This window comes from Saccostrea echinata, unplaced genomic scaffold (assembly GCF_033153115.1).
Source record: "Saccostrea echinata isolate AGI-Se365-2 ecotype Australia unplaced genomic scaffold, CSIRO_AGI_Sech_v1 ptg000001l, whole genome shotgun sequence".
Taxonomy (NCBI): domain Eukaryota; kingdom Metazoa; phylum Mollusca; class Bivalvia; order Ostreida; family Ostreidae; genus Saccostrea; species Saccostrea echinata.
This window is the reverse complement of record NW_026889750.1, coordinates 16963135-16986108: the sequence shown is the minus strand read 5'-3', so window position 1 is coordinate 16986108 and position 22974 is coordinate 16963135. Positions and strand designations below refer to the sequence as shown.

At 33.0% G+C, this 22974-nt stretch overlaps 3 protein-coding genes across 4 annotated transcripts in view; 2 read left to right on the top strand and 1 right to left on the bottom strand.

The window, feature by feature from the left end:
• LOC133186115 (lipopolysaccharide-induced tumor necrosis factor-alpha factor homolog) overlaps positions 1-22974 on the top strand; it is a 197062-nt gene that overhangs the window by 85857 nt on the left and 88231 nt on the right. The gene's annotated exons all lie outside the window — the stretch shown is intronic.
• LOC133186126 (large ribosomal subunit protein eL32-like) overlaps positions 1-22974 on the top strand; it is a 256634-nt gene that overhangs the window by 179047 nt on the left and 54613 nt on the right. The window contains exon 1 of one of the 2 annotated variants that reach the window (XM_061321402.1): positions 1214-1223. The exons of the other annotated variant lie outside the window; for it this stretch is intronic. The gene's annotated coding sequence lies outside the window, so the exon portion shown is untranslated. Of the gene's footprint in view, positions 1-1213; positions 1224-22974 lie in introns of those variants that run through there. 2 annotated transcript variants of the gene reach the window in all.
• Positions 3331-11140, bottom strand: LOC133185980 (putative beta-hexosaminidase). The gene is made up of 9 exons (XM_061321267.1): positions 11049-11140; positions 9082-9777; positions 8526-8947; positions 7608-8393; positions 7159-7405; positions 5701-6025; positions 5410-5562; positions 5207-5252; positions 3331-4738 (listed from the first exon to the last, which is right to left on the bottom strand). The coding sequence occupies exons 1-9, from the start codon at positions 11113-11115 to the stop codon at positions 4403-4405; spliced, it is 3078 nt and encodes a 1025-aa protein (XP_061177251.1). The 5' UTR covers positions 11116-11140; the 3' UTR covers positions 3331-4402.

Here is a 22974-nt window from a genome sequence, read left to right as displayed (position 1 = left end):
ACAGAACTCAGTGAGTTTGTTTACCCTCCAATACACCATTTGGAAATAATGAAATTTGGTGGATTCACCTAATAAAATCTTTAGAATGGGACCAAAATAATAAAACTATGCTGAATCAAATCAATCGCGGTCTCCGAAGCCGGGATGGTTCTTCAGTAGATGCCCAAAGGTGTTTGCACTGGAGTGCATGTACAGGGAAAATACATAAAAATTTGCGAACTGATATGCAAATTTGCAAATTTTTATTTAACATAGATGTATAGCAAGAACATAGAAAAATGTATAAATCCGAAAATAAAAAAAGAAATAAAATTCCTACTGTCACTTGTTTTTTGATACCTGTAGGAAATGGATGAGTGCTTAAGTCTCGGTGAGCTTTTCTTATTGAAGAGAGTCTTTTGCACTGCTTATAGGATCGTGTTGCAGATGCAGTGATTATTTGTAGATGGATACATTGAAAACTTTAATACAACGATTTTTGAAACAAATTTGAAGAAACCATAGACTGGCTTACAATCTTTTCTTTAAATATTTCTCACTTCAACAAGTAAAAAACTCAACGTTTTGCCAACTGTTCATTTATGTCTTTACACGTCCTAAAGTGTAGGATATCAAGATGTAAAAATGACATATGATCACTATACATTCCTGAGTTTCTAATATACGTATATGGTAATTTATCGTGAAACACATATACATGCAGTCACACAAAATTTCAATTGTACAGAACTCCTAAGCATTAAAATCCCCTTTACACAGAGGTTGCGACTGTAGATAGATTGCTGAGCGTTGCAAAATTGGTCAGATCGCTCAAAGATCTTTCATCGGTTGCCCAGTCATTGCCATGATCTCTCAGTGATTTTCCAGAGGTATCCACAGTCTCCTTAAAAAGCTTTCAACGATGATAAGTATCTCAAAGGACGCCCAAAAAGAGCAGAAAGATCACCATCGTTTCTTTTACCTCCCAATGATCCTTTAGGGTCCCTTTACACACAGGAACATCATTGAGATCGTTGAGAGACCTTCGGGTATATGCATAATTTCTCCGATCTCTAGATCTGAAAGCCAGAGAAGTTAGTCTCTGTGCAAATGTTATTTGGAAATCATAAAGTGCCTGTTTTGCGATTTAAAAAAAAAGGATATTGCCACATTCATGGTGATCTGCCACCGTACGATCTTGGAGATCCTTCCGATATTGATGGTTACATTGCTTTTTATAGCGACCTCTGAGAGTTTGCTGAGTGATTGCTTTGTGACCAATAGATATTATTAAGAAATCTACGGAAATTCCTGAGAGAACTAATGCGACCAAGAAAGCTCACTATAAGACCGAAAGACACCATTGAGATATCCTTATGCGTTCAAAACATTTTGCATTCTTTGAAAGACCTTGGAGAGATCATTGGGAGATCCAAGAGATAATTTGGAGATCTTTCTGTGCTCTTTGGGTGTTCTTTGGGAGACTGTATTCATTACCTCTGCGAAAATTGAGGTACTATTTTGGGTAGAATTAAAACTTTGAGAAGACTACTGGGATTGTGGCCACCGGTGTGAGACCACTGAGGGATCATGTGGATGGCTGGGCGACTGTTGAAAGATCGTAGGGATATCCGATCAATTTAGCTCAACAATATCTGGCAAAAGTCGCCACCTCTGTGTAAGGGGATTTTAGAGGTCTTTCAAAGAATGCAAAATGTTTTGAAGGACAAAAGATCTCTCAGTAGTCTCTTTCGGTTGCTACATTTACAGAAATAAAGGAAACATCAATATTAAAAGGATCTTGAAGCGTGTACTTAAGTGTAAATCGCTATGTGACCTAGACAGATCGCTATGAAGCGTGGTAATAACCTCAATTTTTCGTAACGCAAGTGCTATATGACCTTCTTTAAATATTTACAAAGAAACATTCTTTGATGAGTTTTTCAGACATAGTTTTACATTGCCCTAAGGTCTCTCAACCATTTCTATGTGTGTTAAGGTGTCCTTAGCTGGTCAGACTAACTAATAAAAGGTCTGTCACATTCATGGGGAGACAAAACTCCTTGAAAAATTCAGTCGATTCAAATTTAAAAGCATTGAAACAGTTAAATTATAAAGGATGAACTTTGTATTAGAGGAGAAAGAGATCATACTTGATACAATGATTTCTTGTTACTCGAGACCATGATTTTTAACCATGTTTACTTGGGGAAGGTCAAGGTCACATGGCTCAGAATTAGGAAAAAACGTTTTTGCAATGCTTGGATTGAAGAAAGTTATACTTTATACTAGACACAAAGGTTACTCACGACCAGATATATTAACCTTCAACTAATGAAATTTCAAAAAGATTCAGGCCTCAGGAATTTGCAGTTCATGTATAACCACTTTCTTGCAAGATAGCAATTTTTTGTTAAGCTATTTCAAAACCAATTAAATGAGAAAAAAAAAAAAACGCGTACTGACCAAATAATTCTACTGAAACAAAAGCATCGAAGAATTGGTACCTAGATATGGAGATTAACCATGCATTTACTTCTGCATGCTTAACATATCTACAATATATACAACAACATTTGCAAGACATGCGAGCTTGTTCGTTTGGTTTCATAACACTTGATTTTAGAATTGGTAGTTTAACCTACTTTTGTCATTCTGAAATCAGGAAAGAGATGTGTCCGGGAAATGTTCTAGAAGCACTGATGTTTTCAAGACATATTTAGATGTACAATAAATGGTCGCTTTGACAAGTTCTTAGCAAAATACTGATGTACTAGAAGTTATAAAGCGTAAAATACTGAGAAATCAAAAGTCCTTCAGTACCCTAATTACATAGCTAGCCCTTAGAATAGAAATAACGTTGATGAAAATTACTTCAAATAATTTTTTATATTTCTTTTTAATTTTTATTTTTTTTTAAATTTATCAGTAAGTTATTTATCAACCTAATCCCTTCTTGAGAAATTTAAAGTTACAGTTTAATGCCTTCTGTATTTTTAATTTTATGACAATTCATGAAAAGATATTGTTTTCTTAGAAAATTTTGAGCAAAACAGCAGTTGTAGAGTAAGAGGTAAACGGAATGAAAACGGGTAAAAAAAATTCCCTACAATATTGACATCCATTGAATATTTTCACTTTTATTTTTTAATCAACACAATTTTAAGTTATTTCCTGATCATGACAAGGAGCATGTTTTAGAGGTCGTCGTTTGCTCTGCTCCAAAATTCGTATTGTTTAATGGACTTTTGAGCTTGAATACTGTTCTTATCTCCATATATTTCAAATAAGATAAATATGGAAAAATGAAAGTTTCCATAAAAATCACTGAGAAAAACAATAACAAGTGTCTCCCGTTTCCAATTTTAATTCAATCAACATCATAGAGTGCACCATGAATGCATGCAAATCACTGGATGAGAATATTATTTTCATAACAGAGCTTTCATGAGATCATGTATCACTTTGTATCACTACATAGTTTGTATAAACATATAAAAATAAGAATTCCACATACATTTAATGTACCAGATTTATACTTGGAAAATTCGTAAACATTGCAACAACGGTGTATTTCAGATCACATCAAGCTTGGAAATTTGTTTTTGTTTTTATTTTTTTATGAAAACAGATAGATAACAGTCATGTCACATCATGTAGAAGTCCATAGCAGAGATTGAGTAACATGGAAAAAAGAATATATTGGTATGAAAAGTATGAATTTACATTCAAATTGATTTTGTAGAGGGACACATATGGCCTGTATCATCAATTAAGGAAGAATGCACCTCTGCTCACCAAACATGGAATCTGTCTGTAAGATCTCAATTTTCTAACAGATAGTAGGGATAAAAATTTAAGATTTAAGTTGAGTTTACTATTTAGGGTAAAATTTGAGATAAGGCATTGTATAAGATGAAAATTTTATAAAAGAATCAAACTGGCTTTTGAATTATGTTCCTTAGCAGAAGAACATTCCTCCTTAAGCAATAACAGGGATCATTAATTATTTTTAGATGTATAAAAATATATATTTTAGTGCAGAATATGATTAAGGTTGGGTACATTATCCATTCAAACTGAAATAAAATGCTGTCAGTGTTCCAAAATCAGAGACAAGCAAAAAGCATCATCTGATAACTAAAACAATTGTTGGTTAAAGAAAGTAACAGATATTTAAATGTATATTCCTATGCTAATTTAAATCTTTACAACAAGTATGTTAAATATGCTTATTAAAACACACGAATTCTTAAATCCTCAAATAAAAAAAATGTTGCTTTCACAATTTTTTTTTCGTATAAAACAAAAAAAAGTATTCATTAAATGTTAAAATTGTGAAAATAATAATGGATTTGCTTCATAAAACAAACAGTACTATTGGACACATCCAGTTGATGTTATAATTTAGGACACAACTGATTTAACCGCCTCTTCTCTGTTGGACCCTTCCTGCTTGTCCGGCACCTGCACGCTGTTGACCTCTTTGTCCTTGTCCTCTTCCTTGTTGCCCAGCGCCCGGAAGTTGTCCATTTCCCGAAAGTTGTGCATTTCCAGGAAGTTGCCCACCTTGTTGCCCTCCTTGTTGTTGCTGTCGTAAAAATGCAGCTTGTTGTGCGGCTTGCTGTGCAGCTTGCCGTCTGGCCATCTCCAGGAGATTTTGTTGTTCACGGGCTCTGAGAGCCTCTCGCTCTCTTCGCATGGCCTCTGCCCTTTGTTGTATATGATCATAAACATGTTGGTAGGGTGTTTTATCGAGCTGCAAAACAGTTTGTTAAACATTCATTCTCTCTGTACTCTTTTGTAATTTATTTTAGAATTTCTTTACAGCTTTGAGGTGATATAAAATATTGTCATTGTTTGTGGGGACCAATATTTGATGAATTCCTGAGTTACTCTTACCCACGAATTAACATCCGAAAAAAAATCTATTTTGTCAACATATTTGTTTATTGAAACTTCTATATACTCGGTATATGATTCACCCAAAAAATTGTATCTACGAAAAAAATCCAAAACGTTTTGGTTACCCATGAATGAACATTGACCCCCACGAATTTAAAAGATTCCACAGTACTAGTCATTTTAACAGATAAGCCACATTTAACATCACACATTAATTATCATGCATCATTGCACCAAACTTTCCGTCCAGACTTTGCACCAGCACATACCATTTCTGGAACATGGATTGTAAAAAAATAATTTTGCAAAGAATCATACTTACATTTGAATTGAACTCTTGTTCATGGCACTCAAAAAAGCGTCGGAAACTGTGAAATAAAACGTTACAAGTTATTATATGTCTTTAAAAAGGGATTTATTTTGACATTTAAAGTATAACTTTAGGTCTAATGACAACCTACAGACATTTAAAGTATAACTTTAGGTCTAATGACAACCTACAGAATTTTTTCTAATAGCTCTTACCTAGCCATATAATACTGGCATTTTATCGTCACATTTGTTGTTGGTATTGTTTTCATTTCTTCAAACTGTCCCATGTTGTTTTTGACATAGACTTTCATGTTAGGGTACATACATGACGATTCTAATTTGTCACCGGTTGGTTGTCTTACAACTCTAAAATCATATTCAAAAACAATAAAATATTGCGCTTATGTGTACAGATTTGTATTCAAAGTACTATTTGAAAAAAAAATATATCAAAAGAGAGGATTTTATTTCAGTATCTTTTTTAGATAAAGCATTTGCATGCACCTTGCCCCTGGCGCTGAGCAGAAGACGGGCAGTCCCTTGCTGGCTACTCTCATGACTTCCTTTGCACCAATAATGCTCCTGAATCGCTGGTAGTCGTTTTCTAGCCCGGTAAAGTCTGGATCGAGAGTTGGTGATATATCTAATGGTGGCATCATGGCCCGATTTTGTGCTGCAGGAGGTTGGTAAGGCGTAGATCCTGTAAATGACGCCTCCCACGGGGCCTCGTGCCAAGAACGTTCCGCGAAGGCAAATATACGGGGACTTAGAAGTCGAAGAGTTGTGTTGATGTTCGGTAGCTTACGTGTATCGATGGTAGCAAGTGTACCTGCCAAAAAGTAAAAAAAAGATAAAAAAAAAATAAATAAAGATTAAACTAACAAACGTAAAGGAAAAAAAAACTAATTTTTTTATGGTTTGTGGGGTGATAAACCAGTATGATCCATACAATGATACATGTATATTACTACTAATCTCTATTGAGATTCTGCTGGGCTAGATATTTGGACTGACGCCCACAGAATCTCTAAGACAACCACTCATAATTCATGTCTGGAAATCAAGCCCCAACTTCGGCCGACTATAGCAAGAATTATTCACCTAGACCACACTGCCGTTCGCTTCAATTAAGTCATTTGGTTGTTTATTTGACTCTCTGTCACTATCATTTCCACATTGCTTACCGTTTAGGCATGTAAATCCCAACATAAAAATATTCACTGAAATCTCCGTTCAAAATATGGCTCCTGTGACGAAATTGTTTACCTCCTCGCATAAAAGAGTTCCTATAGTCCGTTTTCTTTTATGTGATGTTCAATAGCCATAGTAGACATTAGTTCATAATCACATAGGGTAAAAACAAACTATAGGAACTCTTTTATGTGAGGAGGTAAACAATTTCGTCAAAGGAGCCATATTTCGAACGGAGATTTCAGTGAATATTTTTATGTTGGGATTTACATGCCTAAACGGTAAGCAATGTGGAAATGATAGTGACAGAGAGTCAAATAAACAACCAAATGACTTAATTGAAGCGAACGGCAGTGTGGTCTAGGTGAATAATTCTTGCTATAGTCGGCCGAAGTTGGGGCTTGATTTCCAGACATGAATTATGAGTGGTTGTCTTAGAGATTCTGTGGGCGTCAGTCCAAATATCTAGCCCAGCAGAATCTCAATAGAGATTATATTACTACTAGTATATGGAGTATAACCATGTATGCACCAAAATGTTTATAAAAGAGTTACTTGAGTGCTCAATTCGATTAATTATCATCATAAACCCCTAAACCAGTAAGTTCCTTATATTTACAATTCACTTAATATTTACATGTAACAATGTCTCGTGCGGTTTGAAGTTTTAAGAACCGGTAAGCTATAAAGAATGATATAAAGAATGATACAACTGCGCCCCCCCCCCCCCAACGGTCATACCGTATAACATATTACTTAAAAGCAATTTACCGTCAAAACCAGTTACGCCTTCAGCAAAAGCGTCACACAGAGTCTCTACAAGGCAGCCATGCTTGGTGACTTCATTGGCTACTTGTTCGGGAGCTAAATTAAGGTTGCAGCACCTGCTGTTCGGTACCCATGCGAAAGCCTCGCGTAAGCTCACGTTTCTTGTGGCAACACTGTAATCCCCGGGAGCGTGTGGATCGGGTTCGTAGGCTGTGTCAAATTTTGTCTTATGTGGAGGTGAGACCAGAACCTTAAAAAAGACGATATATTTTAGACCGTTTGTATTTTTGTTGAGTATACATTCGGATTTGGAGAGCAAAGAAAAAGAAAATTAGTCGAAAAGGAACAGAAAGTCCATAAACCAAGCGCCCTCTATCTGTCATCCTTCTCTCTCTCTCATTCTCTCTCCCTCTCTCTCATTGGTTAGTTATTTTTAGATATTGATTTATTACCTTGTATCCGTTGTTCTTCAGAAGTTGAGCACGCTGAGAGTAGACTTCCATTCGCGTGTTTGGTCCTGCAGGTGGATTGAATCTCATGTAGTCATCGTTGACCGCAAAAGCGTTGATGTTGGGATATCGTTTAGCTTTGTCCATAATTGTCATTCTGGATACAAACTCGTTATCGGGAAAGCCGGTGAAAAAATCAACTGTTCCGCTGATATCAACATTCTCGGCGGTAAATAATACTCCAAGTTTTGCGAGGAAGTCAGCTTTTATGGCTGTTAGCTTGGAACGAGCGGCTTGTAACTCTGTTGCATTTCTGGGAGCTGTAGGGAAACAGTGTTTGGAGGTCATCATCTGTTCGGTGTTGAAGTCGGATCCAAAGTGCAACCTCGTTAAATTTCTTCCTGCGTCTTGATGGAGCTTTTTCAAACTCCTTAACACAAACTTTACAAATTGCATGGTTTCAGGTCTGCATGGATTAATGGCGCTGTCTTTTCCAGGATATCTTCCAGAGATTCTCAAATCATCTACTTCTGTTGGGTCGAACAAACTAAATCCTTGTTGACCTTTATTGAGGACACCTTGCATACCAACTACCATAGCACGTGCATTATCACCGACGTTGACAGATGGAACAATCATTATTCCGCGATTATCTGCATATTTTATGAGATTTTTGTATTGTTCTGGAGTTAGGTAACCGTTCCCTAGTCCGGTTCCATCAGGGTTTGAACCAAGTTGGGTTAATAGACACATATCCTCACTTAGGTCATGGCATCTTTTTCCAGCAAACTACATTAAACAATCAAACTTACATCATGTGGTAAAAAAATTCTATCAGTTTTACACTTTTTCCCCACATTTGCACTGAGATCGAATTATTTTTAGATTTCATGAAAATGGTTTTTTTTTTATTATCAATACCTGTGCTGCTCCAAGACCCATATCCAGTCGGAGCCCATGGTTGTTCCAGATCTGCAAGTACAGACGGTTGAGTTTGTAGTAAGCCATCAAATCTATTATTTTTTTGATTTCTGACGGTGTGTAGAAGTTGGAGGCTATGTCCAGCTGTAGGGCTCTTTCAGGGAATCTTGGACCATCCCTGATAGTTTGTGCGGGGACCTCTCTCCATGCCTGCTGCGAGATAAAGGTATGGATACCATTGATGACTCCTTTACGAGATCTGCCATTGATTTCAATTTTATTAGGAGTTATCTTCAACTCGTAAGCTTCGTCGGTAACGGGTCCGTAGATCTGGGTTGGGAAATAAGCTGCCGGTTTTAGATTGAGCTCTATCGTTTTGGGGTTAGTTGGGGCCGCTTCAGCTGTCTTTATCTTGGTCTGGGCTGAATTATAAAAAAAACATATGTGAAAAATTCACAGATTGCTAAATGTATCTCTAAATATAACCTACATCTCTGATATACATAGTTAAATTAAAAATGTAGCAAAATCACATCAAGAGAGAAAAGGTCCTTACAAGCTAGATAATCTTTTGCTGAATTAAGGATGGGGCTTGTGGCATCGATCTTCCAACCTCCTTTTGCTGCCGTGACGTCAATCAGATTGACTGGTTGGTTAACTGTCTGTTCTCTAGGCTTTGGTGTGACATCGTAAAGGACTCCGCTCTTAAAAGGTACGTAGGCATTCTGTCTGTCTTGTGGCTCCTTTGGTACACTCTCCAGATCATCCGTTCTACGTAACTGGTTTAGAGGCGTTTTAAAGTCCGCCACAAAGTCAAGATTTTGGGTATCTGGTAACACTCGGACACTCTTTGCATCATCAACTACATACCAGTTTCGGAAAGAGTCATATCTACTCACAGTAAAAGGTTGGAAGTATAAGGTAATGTTCTTTGATTCCTGGGGTCGAAGTCCAGCGTTAACTGCCTTCATTTCATACATACAGCCATGGAGGAAATTGATATTATATCCGTCAATCATTAAAGGTCCCCCATAAGGTGCTGCCTCGTATTTTGCTAATTCCTCCTGATAGCTGACGGGGAACAGGAAATTGTCATGACAGAAGAATATAGAATATCCAGTGTCTGGCAATGCGGTGTTTCCTTTGTTGGTTAATGTTAATACCGCCACAGAATGGGGAACTCTACCCACTACCGCAAAGTTCGTACGAACAGCATATTTTACATCAAGATTGTTGGCAAGTCTGTCCGCTACTGTTGAACAGAAAAATAATACAAAGACATTAACATGCAAGTTTTGTGTCAAAACACAAGGAAGTTATTCACTTTTTAATTTTTTATAAATCTCTTGAATAACTGTGTAATTTAATTATAAACATAATTTGCAAAAATAGAGCATTTTTTACACCAAAAAAATTATTATTTCAAAGCCGTTTAATCAGAACGCACAAATAAAAATACATTATGCGGAATTTTGATGTACTTTCACCAAATCACAGAGGTATATAAAAACAGAGCATTTCTATATACCGGCAAAAACACGTGTTACGAAGAAATTGACCTCTTGTCTGCTTTCCGAGACATGGCAGAGAAAAAAAACATTACTGGAATCAGCCAGTCGTAACGAGACCATTACACGCGTACATTTCCTTGATTTATATGGTATATTTAATAGATTACAGTCCTTTTAGGTTGTCCATCCCTAGGGTCCTTATAATCGACAATTAGGCCACTTAAAACAATCACAGAAAAGTCTACTAATTATAACAAAGTACGTCAAGGCTATTTTTGTCATAGAATAAAAGTATTTAGAAGATACTGATAAATGCCATATGTCTCGACTATAATGCAGATCTACAGAAATTTTCTTTTTAATTTTTTAAAAATTAATTTCTTAATTCAAAATCTTAAAATTGAAAAGATTCTTTGCATTTCAAGGCTTATTATTATTTTTTTATTATTATTTACAGAGTTGATATTTTAGTTTCTTATAACGCCTAAATGTTGATGTATTTAAGTGGTGTATATAGCATATGGCATCTAATTTACAGGTTTATTTCAAATGAGTAAACATAGATATTTCAGACAGATCGAAAGGAAAATCGATTCTTTCAAAATGTAAATTGGTTGTTCTTTCGTTAAGAGTGGTAACATAAAATCTCTATTCAGTATTGAAAAATGGAAAAACATTTTGTAAACATGAAAATTAAACGAAATTGGTCAAGTAGATCTTATTTAAAGTATTCAAACATGATATATTGTAAAATTTGTACTGATATTAAACTTGAAGAAAATTCGATTCTTATATATATATATTCTATATATGTATATTCAAAGAAAAAAAAGAATTAATGTGTTATATGGGAAAGTATGAAATTTAAAAAAAGTTGCAAGCCAAGCAGAAATCATAAAAGTTATGAAATTAAACATAAGCATGTCCTATTATGATGTGTAAATATTTATATACAATATATATATACTTATAAACTATGTTGTTGCAATGTAAATTATAAAGGTTAACTTACCCTGGGAGTGAGCATATTGAAAACAGAGAATTATTCCAACCAACCCTCCAACCGATAATTTCCACATCTCTTGTTCAAGTCTTTCAAGTAAAGAAAGAGGCAAAGACAACGTTTTAAATAGATATTGTTGAGTGGGCCCTTTTAAGGGAGATTTTACTACCACATGTAAAAACAAAAGAAAAGGTGAAGCCTATTTTACTCAACAGTCAGAGCTCAACAACTGCGTCACAACTACACCGCATATGTTAATTCGTAAATCATCTCATACCACTTCATTGATGAATATGAAGTGCCCCCATGGTGAGCCTCTCATTGCTATAAATATTTCCCTTACGTCTCTTGACGTACACATGACAAATTGCAATTAAGGTAATGAATTGTTTTGAACACGATGATTGGAGTCGCTTCTTCGCTCTTACGCCAAAATGCGCTGAACTTTTGACTTATACTTGGCAAAATAAAAGACAAATTACGTATTATTAATTTATTGATAAGTTTGAATGATCAGTTTTGCGAAATTGAACGAATTTCAAATGGTAAAGCGAAAACCAACGTGTGTTACCTGATAATACAGTGTTCAGTTGAGATGTGTATTTTTTTTAACAGGATGTCGCTTTTACATATAATTGTAAAAATAAATCATATGTATACGTCTGATAAACACAAATGCATAAATACACAAATAAAAGCAATTTTTAACAGTCGACCTTATACAATTGCATAAATATAAATATATATATATATTTAAATCAATTAAAGCAATTTTTAACAGTCGACCTGATACCTCTCACTTAAATCTAATTCAGAAATATTCATAAAATTTATACGATATGTAGCTCAGGAAATTCACAGCAAACGTTCTACATACACTCCGGATACTACCCGGAGCAGAATTTACCACTGACTGTACAACACCCGGTTCCTTTTGGTTTTCTTTCTTGTTTATCCTTTCTCTTGAATTTTAAACGTATTTTTTATATGTAATATTCTGTACATGTTCATAACCTAGTTTACTACCTTGAGTTACTTTTTTAATTACTATTTTACTTATTTAATTACTATTGTACGTGTCGGAATCGTAACGTAAATGGCTCATAAGCGTCTCATAAAAGTATATATCAAAGTTGTAAATTTTTCATTTACCTCTGTCCGGTAAATTCAAAATTTACAACATGGTATATACTAAACAATTTTCATTTTGAGAAGTTAGAGATAAATTATATCCCCCTGCTATCAGTATTCTGCCATTGTGTCGGGGATTATAAGATTTAAATTACAAAGTTCAAGCAGTTATGCTTAGGTATCTAGTTTCAAATGCCAATTTTAGAACAGTGCAGGGTACAGCTGAAACACCATCAATAAACATAAAACTTATTAAAACAATAGTAAGGCTATAGCTAAAATTTTCGCTTTGGAATGATAATAAAGTTTCGGAAACGTTACATATTCAGAACAAACTAGGCAAGAGGCACACAACAGACATCATCATTAAGTAAATTCTAAAAAAATAAAAATAAACAAAAAAAAAACAACTTTTTCTTCTTATTTTGATTAAAAGTAACATTTCGATAAAATACAATTTTGCAACAAAGTAGGCAACATGGAACACAAGCTCCATAAGTCTTTTTAAAGCTCCTCGATCCATCCCAACTTGGTCATCAATGAGTTGGTAAGCTGAAGGTTTCCAACTACCATTTTAACATACACCCCAAATAGAAAACACAGAATTTCAGAATTTTAAGCAAAACTAATGGGGGTTTAGATTGAATTTTTGTTTCAGTATAAATCACGAGGATGGTCTTGACTCACAACCTCAGAGATAGTATTGTAAAGCGGGAGTAAAGAAAGTTTGACCACTATCTTTTGAGGTTTTCGAAAATAATTTCATATCATGAAATAACCTTTTTACATCGGTGGTCAGCAACATAGTATAGCACAGCAGAATGAAGACCATTAACACGCTTGCCGTAATGTAATGTGCTCCCTAAAGACCTTTGACAAATTTTGCAGATAAAGTGTAATTCAATGGTCACATGAAGCACTCCGTTAACAAGATTTCTCAACACAGGGAAATGTCACTTTTCTAAATATCAAATACAAGGAACTTGTCAATTTCTAGGTGTTGTTATGAAATAGTTAGAACTAGCAAAAGCTTGAAATCAATCTAATTGTGTCTATCTGGTAGTCGTTCTTGTAGATCTTGCTAGCAGGTGAATATCCGGTTTGTTTCTCTTCCTTATAAGGGAAGAACGGAGAATAAAAATGCTTTGCCAATGAAAACCCCCCTCCCCTCTCTCTCCTTCTTAAGAGAGAGAGAGAGGGGGGGGGAGAAAGAGAAAGGGTTATCCAAATTTACATGAATCCGAAATGTTTTGTAATTACAAAAAACAGGATTTTGCATATAATTTAAGGTGCGGTATTACTTACAAGGACTGATTTATTTCGGTGTCTTCGTTTGTAACAGGTTCATAATTATGATTTATTTTACAAAATACTTATTTAAAGTTTGAAAGCTCAAAATGCTACAAGAAAAATATGCATAGGTAAAAAAGAATGTGTTTAAATGCTCATTAACTTTTAAAATTGAAATACAAAACACATATTTACATTCCAACAAATAATTAATAGGTACCGGTATTTCATTCAAACACGAAATTGATGAACTGTCTTTCTCCGCTCTATAATATATACTGAATATATAATATAATGTTGTAATATGATATTAATCGTTAATGTTTATAGTTTTCGAGGATGTGAATTAGAATATCTTTCTAATGAATCGCAAAGAGAAATCTTATTTTAAATCTTTTAAGAACAATTTACCTTATTTTTAAATTCGAATTATCAGAAGTAGATTTTTGAATAATTAATAAGCTAAAACTTCATGTTGTTTTTCAGAGGTTCGCCATGCAGCAAAATCCAAAACTTTGTATTTGATGTAGCTATATACAGATCTGATATTTTAGTCTACCTATTTATACCAGGTGTCATTCAAAAACGAACAGTATTCAAGGTCATAAGTTCATTCAAAGAATACAAATCAAGAGCAGAGCAAACACGGACCTCTAAAACATCAGAGGTGGGATCAGGTGCCATGGAGGAGTGAGCATCCCCTGCCGACCGGTCACACCCGTCGTGTACTCCTTGTCATGATCGGAAAAAACGGAGAAATCCATATACAATTCATTGCGTAAATAATGGCCTAACAATTAGTGTGAAAAACACCAGTCAGCAATTGACTTAATGATAAATTGTGTTTGGTGACAAGGTCATTGTATCGACCGTAGAACTTGCAAAATGATGACTTTAAACGAGACTGTTGATATTCTTCTTTCATCAATTTGATTGTCAATAGCTTGCCTCGTTTTAGAAATTGTTCGTACGTAGAGCATGTTCTTGCGTATCGAATCAACTTAGAGATATTAACCCCATGTGCAGGTGTGAGGTCATCGCGTTTATCATAAAGCTTTTTTGTTAGGTTACCATTAAGGTCTTTTTCTAGTAAAATATCCAAATATGAAACAGATGTGTCAGACTCGGTGGTATCTTTTATTTCAAGCTTACTGGGATATATCGAGTCGACATATGAATGGAAGTAACTATTGTTTATTGATAATACGTCTTATATATCTAAATGTCGAGTTGAAGGCCACAGCAAGTGTTTTCTTTTTCTCATATATAAGATTTTGAATAAATTTGCTTCATATGAATACAAAAGTAGGTCTGCTAATACGGGGCGCGATGGGTACCCATGGCAATTCCGATAGATTGTTGGAAGACCTGGTCTCTAAAAACTATACATAGATACATGTATTCTTAATCAGAAACTCAAGCATCTTACTTCAGAGGACATGTGTTTACAATCAGAGTGCTTTTTAATAAAACAATTCAGCAAATGACAATGTAAGTAAAATTGCGAGATCCATTCTTATTGAAAAAGCAGCAGTCAATGATGTCAAAAAGCCTGGACTTTAATTTATCATGGGGAATGGTTGTGTTGAAAAGTATATATATATATATATATATATATATATATATATATATATATATATATATATATATATATATATATATATATATATATATATATATATATATATATATATATATATATATTGTATTTAAAAATATGTGTTAAGTGATGAAAACTATTCTCTAAATTGACTGTAAAATGTCTGTAATTAGTTGATAAACATAATTATTTGAATTTTATAATAATTTTCTGTGTGCTTCTTTTTTACACTCATAAAAAAAATCAAAAAAAAGTTAAAAACACATCTGAATTGATAAATTTGAAAAAGAGAAGGTTTTGAAAATAATTAAACTGTAAATAATTTAGTACTAAATTATTCAAATAGATCATTATTAATCAAAGAATAGTTCTTATCATGAATAGAAGTCTTTTCATCATTTAACTTGAATCTTAAAAAAAATGTGTTGCACTCCTGGCCATTGAAATATAGATCTGAAACACAGAAAGACCCTGTAATTGATAAATCAATTTGGTAAAAATGTTCTCTCTGTGTCTTTATTTTCGAAAATAAAAATCAGAGAATCATATACTGATAAAAGTTTTTTCATGGTGGGGAGCAAAACATCAAATGTTGCACTCCTGACATTATTGGGTATATGGGTATAGCATAGATACTTGACTCTCATTAATGCTGCTTGTGGAAATTTTTGACTTGATTGTCTTTCAGATTTTTGAAATCGCTGTTTTTTTTTTTTAGCAACACTACATTTTTTTCTGTTGCACTCCTGACATGGTATACCACTGTTTTCAACATCAGCCATGACCACAACTTGGTCAAACGAAAGTTGCTACAGTAACATTATTTTCCCACTTACACAAATACAACAAATATTTTCCCATTTACGCAAAATATTTCCAGAATGCTTTAAACCTTTTAAAAAACTGCTACTAGTATATGCTGTTAAATTTTAGAATTTTATTTTAGAGAGAATAAATTTTCACATTTACACTAATAATGTAATTCCAGAATGTCTAAAAAAAAAAAAAAAAATTTAAAAAGTGCTTTGCTTTAAAAATTCAGTTTTTCTCCTAGAGAAAATGAAATAAATACGAATGTTTGATTTATATTTTTTCAGTAGCTTTAAAAAAGCATTGAAGGCAAAATGCTTTTCTGTATGTGTTTTCCCCCTTTCTTCTTTTTTATTGACATTGTAAAGAACGGGATGGTGGCATCATAAATAATGCAAGATCAAAGCCGACGTGTTGTATTTTTAGGTTTCGTTTTTCTTCCCTTTTACATAGAAAAAAGGAGGGACAGGGAGATACATCTCAGAACATAAAATGGTGAGATAGAGTGGATTTAAGTCATGATTCTAGGGCTACATCATATGTCAGTAGGGATCAAAGTTGGGGATGTTAACATTTTTAAAGGAATTAGAAATGAAATATGAAATTTAAAAAAAAAGCTAAATTCTTGCACTCTGCTTTCTCTAGAAAACGTTTCAATGTGTTTACAAATCAGATACATTTGTCAATAAAACCAAGCGACTCATGCAGATGAACGTCGTGGCAATTAGGCCTCTTACTATGTCAAAGGTTGCAACATTGTCAGCATAATTTATTATTTAAAATGAAATGTAAAAATCACGAATTGTGATCATTTTTAAAGTCCATTTAAATATTACAAATTATGGACCTCTGAAAAACAGTGGTGGGATCAGGTGCCATGGAGGAGTAATCATCCCTTGTCTACCGATCACGCCAGCCTTGAGCTCATTGTCTTGATTGGATAAACGGGAAAATATTCGTAGGCAATTTAGTGTGAAAATAATGGTCTAACAATTTTCATGAAAGACGTCAGTCAACTTTCGGCTAAATGACAGATTGTATTTACAAACAAGGTCACTGTATCGAACATAGAATTTGCGAAATGTTGGCTTAAACGATATTGTTGATATCCGTGTATCATCATTTTATTTGTCAATAGCCTCGTTTTAGAAACACTTCGTACGAGAAAAATGTTCTTGCGTATCGAATCAGCTGGAAGACATATACTCCATATGTTGGTAATAATTCTATATTGCTACGTAAAAAGGGAAGTTGACAATAGAAAAGTTGATGTCATCACGTTTATATTTAAATCATAAAGTTTAGTTGTCAGGGAAGTTGACAATAGAAAAGTTGATGTCATCACGTTTATATTTAAATCATAAAATTTAGTTGTCAGTTTGCCATCAATGTCTTTCTGTAGTAATAAATATGAAACAGATATGTCAGATTCCGAGTTCAGTGGGATATATCGAATCAACCTAAGAATGAAAATGAATATTGTTAATTGATAAAGTGTCGATATATCTTAATATCGAACTGAAATCCACCGCTATCTAGAGACCTTCTTTTCATGTAGAAGTTTTTTTTTCAAAATAAATTCTGCTTCACAAGAATACAAGAACAGGCCTGCTTATAAAGGGGGAACGATTCGTACCCATGGGAATTACCCATAAATTTCAAGAAAGCGCCGAGGCATGGAAAAGTACACAAATAAAGTGTAGGATATTAGTAAAGAAATCAAATGGTAAGAAGCAGGAACTTTGAGCTTCAATTTTCTCTGACAGTTGAACAAATTATTAAAAGCGTAATATAGTTGTCAACAAAAATACGAATTGATATTCATAGATGGAAATAAAACAGAACAACAATACTCAGTATATCTATTTGTACAAACCAGCATAAGTTAGTTTTATTCTGATTAACCTAATGACGACAAAAGAGCAGTTATAAGTAAGGCGCTTTATGTATAATGACTGTTTCATTTAGTCAGTGATGAAATATCATTGGACAATCGAGTGCATTAAACATATAGACTCTGCGAGATAGCGTCCTTTTTTTAAATAATGTTATGTAACTACACTGAATTAGAAATTTTGAATCACTCTGTTTAATAACTTTTACAGCCAGGTGCGTATGTATGCCCATTATATCCACGTGAAGTAATGTAACTGACGTACGTAATAACCTGAACGTCATTAAAACGATCAAGGGCTCTACTTTGACAAAGGTGGCAAATGACAGGTTTATGCCTCCTACGGTAAACGGTGAAACCGGAGGGGCCATGGGTTTCCCTCTGTCCCACTTGGGGTTTCAATACTTTTTCTCTGGAGGAAGATATACCATTCAATTTAATTGGTTTATTGACCAATTAAGGGCCCTCAAGGGGCAAAAAGAAAGTACATTGTTAACACTCATATACAGTCATATACATGTAATACAAAAGAGACAGAGTTGCATGATTGAAAGGAAATACAAACATATTGATTGATTGTATGTTGTTTTACGTCCCATTCGAGAATTTTTCACTCATATAGAGACGTCATAAATACAAACATAAAAAGGGGGAATAAACTAGATAGTATATGGGTGAATTTTAAAAAAAAAAAGACCACCAAATTAAATTTTTTTGAAAAAATTCAACTACCCATAACATATTTTTTCACTTATATCATCATATTATACATGTATTCTAGTTACAATTCCTGAAGTTGCAATAGAATAGACAATTAAATAAAAAAGGTTCAGAATTTTATTAGTAAAACTTTTTTGAAAAAAGAAAATATCACTAAATCCTAAAAGACTTTATGAAATACGTAATCAAAAGAAATTATAGGTTTTTTTTAATGCTTCAATATGGTATCAGAGATATAAATGATTAGATCTAAACCTTGATTGAGTTTCTTCTCCTGTATATATGGAAAAAAATTGGCTTTTTGATTGTTATTTTATATTATTTTTTCAACTCTTGTTTGAAAAGTTTTAATATGAAAGAAATATGAAATAATAAAATTCCCACCAAAACATTTTTTGCCATTTTAGTCGGTCCTTTAAATTTAAGCTAAAAGAGAATTTTGACATACAAGTTTTCTTACAAAAAATACTAGATTTTGAAGTGACCCTATGTTACAATATTGTGCTGCACTCGTGACATATAATATCCGATTTTATTTAACGTTGTTTTAAAAATTATAACACACAATAACCTATTCTTAGTTTGTAAATCAGTTCGTCGTTTTCACATTTTTTATCATTTACGGTTAAGTTTGTCATATTTTCAAGACATCTAAACATGATTATTTGCAATGTGTAATATATATATACATTGTATTTAAAATTATGTGTTGGTGAGAACTATCCTCTGAATTGACTGTAAAATGTCTGTAATTAGTTGATAGACATAATGTTTCGAACATCAAATAGTATCAAACATTTTTTCAATTTATTTTTTTTACTAAATATAGATGAAGTTCATTCATAATTATAAAGCAGATTTATTGCACTCCTGACTGCAGTAAAATTAAAACTTAAAACGACAGAACACAAAAATTCATAAAGTGTTGCCAACATCAAGTGGTACATGTAACAAAATTGTGCAATATTTATAGTCAGATACTTCATAATTAAAACAAATGAAAGTATTTAAACTTGGCTTATATCTTGAATTATTCCCTACTTATGTCAAAAATTAGCTAAAATATATATTTAGAAGATAAAATATAATTTTAAGTAAATTTTCTTTCACAGGACAAACACTGTAAGCAACTGAGGTCAACCAGAAACATTATGCTCATCATTTTTTTTCTTTATATTTATTCATATTTGATCATCAAGAATTCTAACATATTTGTTGCTCTCCTGACCAAGAGCATGGGAGTCTTTAAAATAGAATTATGAAGCGAAAATTATATCAGAACTTGTTCTGTTGTTTCAGTGAAGTTGAGGTGGAATTAAGATAAAAACACATCTGAATTGATAAAATTGAAAAAGAGAAGGATTTTAATAATAAAACAGTCAATAATTTAGTACTAAATTATTCAAATAGATCATTATTAATTAAAGAATATTTCTTAGCATGAGTAGAAGTCTATTCATCATATACTAGTAACTTGAATCTTAAAAAAATGTTTTGCACTCCTGACCATAGAAATATAGATCTGAAACACAGACATACCCTGAAATTGATATATCTATTTGGTAAAAATGTTCTTTGTGTCCTTATTTTCCAAAATAAAAATCCGATACTAATAAAAAAAAATTTTCATGCTGGGGAACAAAACATCAATTGTTGCACTCCTGACATTATTGGGTATGCACAGATACTTGACTCTCATTAATGCTGCTTGTGATTTATGTAACATTTTTAAGTTTTAGATTGTATATCAGTTTTTTTTTTTTAACTTTGAAAATTCTTTTTTAACTGAATTGTCTTTCAGATTTTTTAAATCGATGTTTTTTGGCAACACTACATTTTTTTCTGTTGCATTCCTGACATGGTACATATATAACATTTTTTTCAACATCAGCCATGACCACAACTTGGTCAAACAAATGTTGCTTCATTCTACATTTAAAGCTCAATACTTTGAATATTATCAGGAAAGTCTTTATTTCCACCATAAACCATTATTATTTATTTCACAGATCTTCAAAAAATATTGAATTTTCAAAATGTCAGAAAAAGGTGCTGCACTGCTGACATTTTTAGCATCATTTTTGGGCATAACGTTTTTGTGAATTGAGATATCAATGAGATATATGGCAGGTATTTAGACACTATCTAAAGACATATTTTAGGAATGACTCTAATTCTTGGCCAAATTATTCGAGTATAACCTGGTTTGGGTCAGTTTACGCTTTATAATCCGCGAAGCGGATTATAAAACAGCGTAAACTGACCCAAACCAGGTTATACTCGAATAATTTGGCCAAGAATTAGAGTCATTCCTTATAATTTAATTTTAAAATCATGAAATAACTATGGGTGTAAAACTTCGTTGCTTTTTATTAGTTCAAATTTGCCGCTCAATAATACAACCTTAGTAACGGAAGTAACGGAAGTGATGGGAAGCAAGGGGAGGTAAAAACTGATACATAGGCCTAGCAGCCTTTTTACATGTGGTAAGAGCGAATTATCGTTTGAAGTTAAAGGTACGTTTATTAAATCTGGAATTTTCCATGAATCTCGAGGACTGGAAATGAGAGGATTGTATGGATACAGATAATTCAGCTGGTTGTCAGGGGGGTGTGTCCCCATACCAAACCAGGTTATACAGAAATAATTTGTGTTCCTTTTTGGATATTAACCAATCAGAGGCAAGAATACAAACAAAATTAAATTATTCTGAGATATAGAAATATAATTTAATTTTGTTTGTATACTAGCCTCTGATTGGTTAATATCCAAAAAGGAACACAAATTATTTCTGTATAACCTGGTTTGTTATGGGGACACCCCCCCCTGACAACCAGCTGAATCATCTGTATCCATACAATCCTCTCATTTCCAGTCCTAGGGATTCATGGAAAATTCCAGATTTAATAAATGTACCTTTAATTTCAAACAATAATTCGATCTTACCACATGTAACCAAACAACATGGCTGCTAGGCCTATGTATCAGTTTTTACCTCCCCTCGATTCCCATCACTTCCGTTACTTCCGTTACTATGGTTGTATTATTGAGCGGCAAATTTGAACTAATAAAAGTAACGAAATTTTACACCCATAGTTATTTAATGATTTTAAAATTAAATTATAAGGAATGACTCTAATTCTTGGCCAAATTATTCGAGTATAACCTGGTTTGGGTCGGTTTACGCTGTTTTATAATTCGCTTCGCGGATTATAAAGCATAAACTGACTCAAACCAGGTTATACTCGAATAATTTGGCCAAGAATTAGTGTCATTCCTAAATTATTCCAATTGCCTGTACTTTTAGTGCAGGTTGAAAAATATGTTTGGTCATTTTTTTTAATTCACCCATATATTTTGTACATTTACACAAGTTCTGAGCAAAATTATTTGTTTATACCATGTATATACATTATTTATATGCATATATACTTATGGCAAATCTATAAGGAGAGTTTAATATGTCTATTACAATTTATACTATGTCTTCGCAATTTAATATCAAGAATAATTTTTGTTTATCATGCAAATTTGTAAAAAATTTTACTTTAGATGAATTTAAGTTAAATAGTTCCTCTCTTTCCTTTGTAAATTTGCTACAATGAATAAGGAAGTGTTCTTCATCTTCAATTTGATAAACCATACAATTTTACAAATTCTTTCTGTTCTAGGTACATGAATGTTATTATATCTGCCCAATTCTATGAAAAGTCTGTGTGCTGATACACGTAATCTGCAAATTGACTTTTTGTATTCAAGTTTTAATAAAATTAGATATTTTTTCAGTCTGAAATTCGTCTTCAAAAATAAATAAGACAAGTTTTCCCTCTTTTAGTGTTTCATTTGAGTAATGCCAATTCAGTAAATATTTTTTAATCTGGAATTGTTTTTAATGAAGTTACAAATTATATAGTTATATAATGTTTGGAATATCAAGTATTATTACATTTTCAACAGTGAAATACTGTGATTTATTTATTGAATAAAAGTATAAAAGAATATTCTCTCACAGTGTGAAAGGATACCAAAATGATATTCTCTCACAGTATGAAAGGATATCAAAGTTGGTAAAAAATAATTTCTGGCCTGTCATGAGATAGAGATAGTAACTAACTGCAAATTTCTTCCCAAATGTGTTGCTAAAATCCATGCTATGTAATGTTTTCAATCACACAACTGCTAAGCTATGATGTCTCAACCGCTCAACTATGACGTCAGGCCTATGACACTGTGTTAAGAAAAGACAGGGGCAAAGGGAAAATCAAAGAAAATGTAATAAACAGAACATTCAATGTTTTGTAGATGAATATGGAATTTATTTTACTCGTGAGACAGGATTTTTTGATATTTTCACTCGTGCTTCGCACTCGTGAAAAATATCAAAAAATCCTGTCCCACTCGTGAAATAAATTCCATATTCATCTACAAAACATTGAATATCCTCTATTTATATTATACATGTATAATTGGAATATCAAAAATTCTTAGTA